At 41.1% G+C, this 10,370-nt stretch overlaps 1 protein-coding gene across 1 annotated transcript; it reads left to right on the top strand.

The window, feature by feature from the left end:
- The first annotated feature begins 993 nt into the window (after positions 1–993).
- Positions 994–5,762, top strand: CDKN2AIPNL (CDKN2A interacting protein N-terminal like). Its single transcript, XM_054977244.1, has 3 exons — positions 994–1,347; positions 2,739–2,838; positions 4,827–5,762. The coding sequence occupies exons 1-3, from the start codon at positions 1,133–1,135 to the stop codon at positions 4,836–4,838; spliced, it is 327 nt and encodes a 108-aa protein (XP_054833219.1). The 5' UTR covers positions 994–1,132; the 3' UTR covers positions 4,839–5,762.
- The last annotated feature ends 4,608 nt before the right edge of the window (positions 5,763–10,370 follow it).

Below are 10,370 nucleotides of genomic sequence, written 5' to 3'. Positions count from 1 at the left end.
ATGACCCTAAATGCATCTTGTGAAAGAAGTACCAACCAGTATGAAACATTAGGAGAGCTTAGGACAGAAACAAGCACCTCTGCTACTGGAAGTACATACTCAGATGAGTCTGAGGTGTTTTTATGCACAAAACACTGTGTAAGATCTGGTGTTTATACAGTGGTGGTGCCACAATTAGGTACCACTTTATGGCACTTTGTAGGTTGCTTTCTCCTGATTCTGAGGACATATGACAGCAATGTAGTTGTGAGCATTAGCCTACCAGCAGGAAGATCCAGATTCTAATCTCCACTCTGCAAGTGAAGCTCACGGTGAGACCTTGGGCTACTCTGCACAACCAACCTCACAGGATGGTTGTTGTGAGGATAAAATAGAGGAGGCAAGAACTATGAGGAAAGAGATGAGAACTGTTGTAAAGAAACGCTGAGTATAAATGTCTAAATAAATACAATTATTTTAGTACAAAGGCTTACACGGGGGGGGGCAGCAGCCACTAGCTACTTCTTCTTCAGCTGTTTACAACATAAATCTATAGGATACCCCACCTGGTCACTTGGCGTGCACATAAAACACGCTTGCATGGAAACTTGTGGGGCTTTACCTCCTGGTTCCAAAGATATATGAGCTGGTGTGGTTCACAGCCTACTGTGGAGTGCAGAGCTGCTTACGCATTATTTAAGTGGGCATTAGATGGGAGAAGGATCCGGGAACTCAGGAAACTCATGCAGCCTGGTTCTGTCAGGCCTTATGAATACAGCATACGCAGATACTAACGGTCTGTAGATGACGTCAGGCTAGGGTAGCTTTGGAATGGGAGCTGCACGGCTGAAAGGTGGGGAGGGGCGGTTCATTTTGGAGGGAGACTACACATGACTAAAGATTCCTCAACAGCCGAACTCGCAATTCGCCGATTTTAGCCAAACAGCAAAACTGAAGATAAGCGAGCATCGTCTGGTGCGCATGCTCAATCCTAACTAGAAAGGCACCCACGGCATACCGGAATCGGCATTGCGCTGAAGACGGGAGCAATAGAGAGCGCAGAGCTAGATCGGCAAGGCGGCCACATTTTCCTCCTCAGCCCACGGCCGTTGGAAACGATATTTCCGGTTTCCTCGGGCGCCCAGCAGGAGGAATGGTGAGCGGGAACGGCGAGGCAGTGGGGGCGGCTGACGATTTCCCCGAACAGTTCCGCTCCTATTCGGAGAATGAAAAACACTGGCAGGCGCGGCGCACCTTCATCCTGCGCAACGTCCCTCCCGGGGACGGGGCGGAGCTCTCCCCGCTGCGCGTCGACCAGCTGCTCTCCCTCTCTATGGTCTGGGCCAATCACCTCTTCCTGGGATGCAGGTACCGCCCTTCCTGCCCTCTCGCTCAGACGTTTTCCTAAGCCTTTCCTTGGGCAAGCAGCTGGGAAACCTCCTTTGGGCGTTTCTTACATTAGGACGCGTTGCTTGTACCCTATATGTCTTCCGTCAACAATGACATGACAAGGCAGAAATTCAATAGGTGAAGCTTTTTTCATGCGTGGGCGTTGTTTCATCTGCTATATTTCCCCCACCCACACAGCAGTCAGAGGAGCTCGTAAATGGCTTCACTGCAAACACCTGTTTCCCCGGTAGTCTGTAAGGCTGCAGTCCTGTGTCCTCCTGCCTGGGGTTAAGCCCCACCAAATACCTTGGGAGTGACTCTTATATATAGGGTCTGGCTGTAAGAGTCACTTATCCAACTGTTAAAGATCCATAATAAGGTTGCTAAAAGGCTTGGAGAAAAATGTCTTGGCCCTTTAATAGTCGTTTAATGGGCAGGTGGATTTTTTTAAGGCAGGGAGGAAAATATCAACTGGTAAATAACATCCCATTAAGCCTCAATAAACAGGACAGGACTTTTTTTCCTAGGCAGTTGGCAACCCTAGTCCATGATTATCCAGCTAATGTGCCCAATTACTGTAATTCAGAGATGGTTAACTTGCTTACCTCAGAAAACTATTGTGAGCTGCAGTGTTGAACTGAGTTAATTTTTAATCATACAAATTAAGCATGTAAGTGTGTGGTTCTGAAATTTATGGTGGCTTTCGATGAGGAACTGTTAAGTGAAACAATTCTGAGAAACGATAGCTGTGTTCTGATCTGCATCTGTTCGCAATTGAACAGTGAAAATGTGCATGCATCTCACACCTAGTCATGTTAGGCAAATGAATGAATTATATTTCAAAATATTAGTGTGCTATGATGGAAATGATCAGAATTCCTTAAGTATTCGAAATTGATACTTTAAAAGTCCAGTATATTTGAACATCTGGGTCTTTCTGTTAGACTCACTGCTACCTGATAAGGAAAATTCAGATTCTTGAATAGTAGACTGAAAATTTAAAAACTGGTTAAATGATTACTTGACTATTACATGGTTTTATATATCTTTTATATTTTGCCTAGCATTTGTGAATAGTTGTTCAGAAACTGAGTTGATGATATTGAAATAATAGTCTAGAATAACCCAGTTCTCTCTTCACCATGTTGTGCTTTTTTCAAGGACAATGCTTGTTTTTAAGAAAGTTTATATGAATTATGAACACTGAATAACTTTAGTGAATTAATAGCACCAAGCAGAACAAGGGATATCACATTAAAAATGCAGTCCTAGTAACACTTTCCTGGGAGTAAGTCCTATGAGTAGACCCAAGTAGAATTCTGAGTAGATCTGTTTAGGATTGCTCTGTAACTCTTATTTTTATTTTATAGCTATAACAAAGATCTCTTGGATAAAGTAACAGAAATGGCTGAGGGGATTGAAGTTGAAGATGCCCCACATTTTACAACCCGTGATGAGATAATGAAAAAGGTGAATATTCAGCATTTAGAACTCTTGGAAAACAATGAAATGATGAAGAGCTTACTTTTCCAAATGGTAAAATAGGTTTGTGTATCAATGACTGATCTAAAGTTAGATCTTTAATAGTGTATTGATTGAACAAATGTTGAGGAAAGAATGTAGTGAATCTATTTTGAGTATTTGATTGTAGTTCTTTTAGTGTGCACTCTCTCTCTTTCTGTCTTATTGCTGTGCCCTGGAATTTTTTTTCTTGCAGTAGCGTTACATTCAGTGGAGATGCTTAATTGCCTTAAATGGTATATACTTCAGAAGTCTCTTGAATATGTAATTTTTTTGCCATTACAAACTCAGTATTTTCATGCCTGTGGTGGGAAACTTGAAAAAAGAAAACAGGCAAAAGCCTGTGGGGCAAGTGAAGAAGAATATTTTATTATCCAGGTAAAAAGTCCCCTATGCGTTTCACCGTAAAGGTTCTTAAGGGGAATCTGTAACATAATACATCAGTATAAATATTGAGTCCTCAAAGTTATTATGAAACTATCTGTATAAAATTGTACCAAAAAGTTAATAAAGATTAAAAATTATTTAGAAGAGCAGCTAATTAAAACAGAGCTGATATGATTGTATATGGAAAGAAGGAGGAAGTATCACCAAGTATCGACAAGATAAGATAAACAGCCCTGTGTCAGGCAAATTCTGGCACATTTAAAGAGCCCTTTTTGTGTTAAATATTACTAAACTGCTAGTCTTTCAGTTTTCTTGCAGCAAGAATGCAAAAACAGTAGTAGCTAATTCAGTGAGAGAAATCACTGCAGTCTGATTTTTCCTTCTTTCAGTATAAAAGCCACCTTATACCAGAAACCAACTGTTCATCAAACATATCTGCATGCCTCCATATCAAACAATTCACTGTTTACAGCCAAGTCCTACATTACAGCTGCATCTGTTCCAATCCCTCTGATAAGAGATTCTTATCTGTGGGATCCTCAACAGACATTCTTAGAATTACAATACCCATTTGGAAAGAGTCCAGTAGCACCTTTAAGACTAACCAACTTTACTGTAGCATAAGCTTTCAAGAGTCACAGTTCTCTTCTTCAGATGCATCTGAAGAAGACAACTGTGATTCTCGAAAGCTTATGCTACAGTAAAGTTAGTTAGTCTTAAAGGTGCTATTGGACTCTTTTATTTTGCTACTACAGACTAACACGGCTAACTCCTCTGGATCTAATACCCATTTGATGTAGTAAGGAAAGACTGACAAAACTAGAATGATACCAATGGATAACCTACTCCAAGATAGGCTCAAATGAAACAATAGAACGCCATTAGTGGTCATATCTCAGCTCAAATGGACATAAATCTGACATTAAAAATCACCACTCAAAAAACCAGTGGGAGAACATTTTAATCTTCCAGGACATTCCATTATGGATTTAAAAGTGGTAGTCCTCAAACAGAGAAACTTTAAGGGCAGATTACAATGTGAGATTGCTGAACCTGAGTTCATTCATAAAGTCAGAATAATCGATCTCCTGTGGCTGAATGGAGACATAGGATTCTCATAGTGCTATAGATGCTTATTTCTACTCCACCCAATCTGCATTGTACATTTGCAACCTATCACCCTTCTTTGTGATACCCCTCCCACCTAATCAATCTGCAATCTGCATTGTACCTTTGCATACCCTTCCTTGCAACACCTCTCTTACCTTCAGGCTGGCATATAAAGGCTCAGAGATCTTCATTCCTACTTGTGTCTGACCACGGGAGCTTTGACTCAAAAGCTTATGCACTGAAACTCTTGTTGGTTTTCAGGGTGCTACTCGACTTGAATCTTGCTGTTCTACTGTAGACCAACAAGGCTACCCACCTGAAACTACTAGTTTCTACTAATTTACCTGGAACAGATGTTAGGGATTTCCTTATTATCAATAGATGTGACCACAGCACATTTAACTGACCTTTGCTTTAGAATTTCTCTCTCTTTTTTTAAGAATCAACACTAGTACCCAAGAGAAGTGATGCTAGACTTGCCTTACGTCACAAGATCTACTGAAGAAGAAGACTAATTTGAAGACTAGAAGACACATCACTTCTGAAATGCATTTTAAATTGAAGTCTTTTTACACTGGACACTCTTTTTAGGTTTTTTAAATATATCTTGATTCTGATCAAAGAAATTATTAACAGCTCTTGTCGTTCCTCCTGTTGATCATGGGACCTTTGACTACTTTCGAGAAATAGGGGTGAGGGTACTGATGGAACCACAGTATCTGTTAAATGTAGATAATTCTTTATAACAACTGGATCTGAGTTATAGCCTTATCCTATGCATGTTTACTCAGAAGTAAATCTGGAGTTTTTAATGGAGTTTACTCCCAGATAAATATGTCTATAATTGCATCCTTGATTTAATAGGGTGTGGAAACTGACTTTGTTGGTGCACATCTAGTACTGCATAAGTAGAGGCGCTGTCCTAGTCTTACGTGAAATGATATTAGGGTGTGATAATTTTCTGCCAGAAACTATGCGATAGCGCAGATGTTAATACTGTTGGTTTTTCTAGAAGCATCACTGTAATGTTATGTCAATAGCTGGGAATGTTTATTTTTTTCCTGTCATCTCTAGTTAAGATCCTTCTAACCACAGAGAAGAACTTCAGCACTCAAAATACCTTTCAAGGCATCTGGGCAAAATTGATTGACCTTTAGTTCTTTTTAATGGAAGTTATGTACATTCAATTGAGGACGGTAAACCTTTTCAATGTTATGATTCCTATGCCTTTTGAAAGTTGAAAATATGAGAGGTTTGCCAAACACAGTTTTTCAAATGCTTGTAAACACGGTGACATAGCATGGAGAAATATGTCTGGCAGGAATACTACAATTGTTTTGCGAAAAAGAAAACAGTAATAAAGAAATTGTAGTAGATCATAGTGTTTAGACTCTTTCTCCATCAATGGCCCTGGGCTTTGTTTAGAAGAGGATATTTAATACTGGTTTCCCAGGAGAGGAGTAAGTGGAGTCATTTTCTCAAGTGGAGAATACAAGGTGGGAGTTTCTGTGGTGTCAGAGGAGAGAGGGAACACATTGGAAACCCCCGTGCTGCCCTCTCCCCTTCTAGGATTCTGTAAGTTGTCAGTAGGGTTGCCAACAACCTAGTGAAAACTACCCTGGCCTCTTAATAGCCACTTAATGGTGATGCTGTTTACCACCATGCCAGGGAAACCTTCAGCTGCCTGTTTGCTCACATTAAGCCTCTGTTAAAGGCACAGGTTCCCCCCCTCCCCTATCTGTTGACAAAGAGTCTAGATTGTTATAAGCTTCATTTCCCATACCTTTCCCCCTCTAACTGTCTCACTTGCTGTTAACATTCTGTCCTTTTGGGAGCATTTTCGGTCCCCTTTTCAGTTGGGGAGGGGATTAGTTTATATTTTGCCACTTATTTGACTTCACCAAGAAAATAATTACCATAACTTATCTGTGGTGGTCTATTTTTGCTGTCATCCTGCAAAAATGCTGAGCTCCATGCCTGTGCAGCTGCTTGCAGTGAGTCTCCATTTCTCCTAACTGAAGCTATCTGGAATTACTCTTCCTTGGCAGTTTTAGCTGCCTGTCTGCCATTTTGTGAGTATCCTGCTTTATATACCCATCTCAAGGACTCTCTTGCAGTTTGTTTCATCTGTTTCAATCCTACCATGTAAGTACAGATAAAAGTGCTAAGTGGGGCTAATTCAGGCCATGAAGCATTTTCTGATGCATCCATATTAGCCCATGTATTAAACAGCAGCAGATAAAATCCCAGCTTTCCAATAAATGTGGATGAATGGCATGAGCATGTGTACACACGCTTGCTACATTCAGCCTGTTTTGAGAATGATAGAATAACCTAGCTATCTGGAATCAGTTTTTTAGAAGAGAGGAAAAAGAGAGAGGCCACCCCCCCCCCCACTGTCACTATAATACCAGAAGTCGCATGTACCCAATGATGTTGATGGGCGATAGATTCAAAACAGGTAAAAATGAATAATTTAAGCAGTAAATAATTAATTTGTGGAATTCATTGGTGGTGGATGTAGTGATGGCTACGAGCATAGATAGTGTTGTGACATTAGAAGATTCATGGAGGAAAGCGTCCATCAATGGCTGTTAGCCATGGGGAGTAAAGGGAGCCTCCATACACTGAAGCAATAAACCTGAATATTAGTACTAAGCAGCAGCATCACAGAAAGGCCTTGGTCTGTATACTCTGTTCATTCATTGACTCTTGTGGGCAATGGTTTTACTGCTGTGTGAAACAGAATGCCGGACTCGTGCATTGTCTAATGGATGTCCAATGCAGTTGATTGTATTAACTTATTTTGTGTAATCCACCTTGAGTCTTAGTGAGAAAGATGGACTATAAAATAACATAAGAGAAGGACCACTGGTCTGAACCAGTAGGGCTCGTTTTACAGTCTTGAATGAACAGTACAGTTAAAAATGTAAGGGATTGCACAGCATTTTCCTCATGGCACCAAGAGATACTTGTTTCCATGTCTTTCCCTTTTTTGCCAGTGAGGGGGCTGAAGCAGAAGTGCCTAAACAAATACAGCAATTAAGAATGTGTGTTCATTTGGGACAAGGTTTTGTTGAGAAAAGAAACGAAAGAACGGCATGCAGCATGCCACGGAACACTCTTAAGAAAATTGCTCTGGCATCTATGGAGGAAATTGAGAGGTTGGTGCTCAACCAGTTCAGAGGGGAGCTGTATGTTGTCAGTAGAAGTGTGTGTGGACAGGTGGTTTTCGAAATTCAGGAGATCAGGAGGTGTGGGTTGCCTTTCACATAAAGGATCCCAAAAGACCAGCAAATTTTTACTGCAGTTCTGAGGCCTGGTTTGAACATGCAGGAAAATGGGTGATGTGAGGGGTGAAGTGGGGGATGGAGCAGTTTGCACAGCTTTGAGTAGCAGATGAAAGATTATGGAGCATCAGTTTTGGAATGCTTCCCTGTGCTGAAAGCTCCCATGAGAGGAAAACTGAGATTTAATGAACAACAGTTAGTAAAGTGAGTACATGCTATAGAAGCCTTCTGTGAAAGGAGTTACCAACCTTCAAGCTGTCATTGCAGCAGTAGCAACAGTAAACTAGCCACAGGTCAAGAAAGACTTCATATTTATTTAGGAATGTTTTGTGTAACTTCTCCAGAGGTCTACTTGAGGCAGCTTACAAGTAAAACAGTTGTGGCTCCTCCTGGAGCCAACCAACCAACCCAGCCTGGCTTGATCCAGCAACATGAAAGGCTTGGGTCTAGTTTAGATATGGTGGGCCACACACTTCTAAGCAGCTTGTTGATTTCATCAGGCCTCACCCATTGAAAGTCATCCATACAACTAGGACAAGACTATGCACCAGAGCATTCTGAGATTGAACTGTACCCACTGTAGCATATATGTCATGGCAGATGCAAGCAATTTTATCTCTAAAATGCATTGCAAAGGAGTTACAGCAGGCCATATATTTTTCAGGGTAAATATCTTCTATGACCTAGTATAAGAGGCCCTTCACAACCTGGAAAAAGCTCTGCTTGCTGGTTTTGTGGAGAGACAGTGATAGTGAAGAACTTACTCTGCCACCGCCACTGCCACAGAATAGGTATAATTTGCCTCCATATTTGCATAAGTTCAGGATAATAGTGAGCATGCTATGAGGGAAGGTTCCAGATCTTGTCTGTGTATGCTTTCATTTTTGATGGTTAGCAATGGCACCATTTCTTTTAGGAAAATCAAAAAGAGTCCAGTAGCACCTTTAAGACTAACCAATTTTATTGTAGCATAAGCTTTCGAGAATCAAGTTCTCTTCATCAGATGCATGATACAAACTGGTCAAATGCAGAAGAGGAGGAGGGAGAGGGGAGAGAAGGGGACATATATCAGAAGGGGACAAGATGCAATTAGCGGGGAGGCAACCAAAACATTCCTTTGCTAGTAAATGTAAACATCTCCTTTTGGTGTGGAGTCAGTTTGCCGTGTTAGTTTGCAGCAGTAAAAGCATCCAATTCCTATGTAGTATAAGCCTTCGATAACCACAGCTCTCCCTGCCAGATGCATCTGACAAAGAGAACTTTTAGGCTTTCGGACCTTCAGGTGGGCCCTGGAGATCTCCTGAAATTACACCTGAGCTCCAGATTACACAGATCCCCTGGAGAAAACAGCAGTGTTGGAGGGTGGACTCTAGGGTATTAAAACTCACTGAGCTCCTTCCCAAAACCCTGCCCTTCATTCTCAAAATCTCCAGGAATTTCCCAGCTCTGAGTTGGCAACTAAAATGTAAGTCTTATCTGTTATCACTGGTTCCAGAGTTTCTGTCCTGCTGCGTGAGGTCTCTTGAGGCTAAAGAAAATGAAATTCTTTCACAGCACACAAAGCTCCTTTCATGAGATGACTGCATCTTGGTATGTGGCAGGCAGATTGATGACGTATAACCCCTCTAGCATTCACTCACAGATGCTTGGTGCACCACAGCATTACCAGGAATGGGATGCCTGTATGTCCCTCTCACATCCACATCACTTGTGTTGCCTTCTATGAGGTAAGGAATACATTGAAAGGTTCTGGTCACCCTCAACTCCCCCCCCCCACTCTTTAGTTTATCATGACCAACAGTGGGTGTTCAAACAGAGGGAGTCCTGTCAGGTTACCACTTTGAGCATATCTTGAAAAACATATTTATTGAAACAAGGATTTTGTATGTGTATAAACTGATTTCCAAACAAAAAGGCACAAAATCTCCTTTTCAAGTATTCCTTTCCATAAACAATAAAGGCATGTCTTAGATTGTTAACAGAAATAATAGTAAAAGTATTACTATTTTTAGGTAGAAAGCAGTGTTGCTCTACAGTAGAATGGTAGGATTTGAGTCTAGTAGCACCTTAGAGATGAATAAGATTTTCAGAGTCAAAGCTCCCTGAAGTCAGGAGATTTGATTTTTGAAACATACCCTAAAAATCTTGTTGGTCTCTAAGGGGCTTCTGGACTCAAAACCTACTGCATTACTATTTTGTTTCGGATTGTTTGCCTGTTGTCTTTAATACAGGTGGCAAAGTCCTTTCCTTTTCTATATGGATGCAGAAAAGAAACCAGTGGCATGGCAAAGCTGTGTCCCTCCCTGCCTGATAGCTGTTCATTACTGGAAATGGAAGGCTCCAAGAGACTTTAATGGCCCTAAAGAATAAAACAGAAGTCCAGTGGCACCTTAAAGACTTACATTTGTTTCAGCATGAGCGTTTGTAATTCACTCACTTTTTTAGATATGAAGAAGAAAGCACTGACTCAGAAAAGCTAATACTGAAATAACTGTTAAGTTTTAAGGTGCCATTGAGATTGTTTTGTTATGATAGACTAACGTGACTATCCATTTGAACCTGTCAACATCATGGATATTTTTTATCTGTTCATCAATTAATCAATCGCCTCTCCCTGTATGTTCCCCGGAGACTGCTTCGATCAGCGGATGTTTACTGGTGGTCCCCGGCCCTAAGGAAGCCCGCCTCGCTTCA

Source organism: Eublepharis macularius, chromosome 4 (assembly GCF_028583425.1).
Source record: "Eublepharis macularius isolate TG4126 chromosome 4, MPM_Emac_v1.0, whole genome shotgun sequence".
NCBI classification, from domain to species: domain Eukaryota; kingdom Metazoa; phylum Chordata; class Lepidosauria; order Squamata; family Eublepharidae; genus Eublepharis; species Eublepharis macularius.
Note: the sequence above shows the minus strand (reverse complement) of the source record. Positions and strands in the feature narration are given on the sequence as shown.

Coding starts and splice junctions, on each gene's coding strand:
- CDKN2AIPNL (XM_054977244.1), top strand. CDS start 1,133: ATGGTGAGCGGGAACGGCGAGGCAGTGGGGGCGGCTGACGATTTCCCC. Junction 1,348..2,738: donor CACCTCTTCCTGGGATGCAG/GTACCGCCCTTC, acceptor TTTATTTTATAG/CTATAACAAAGATCTCTTGG.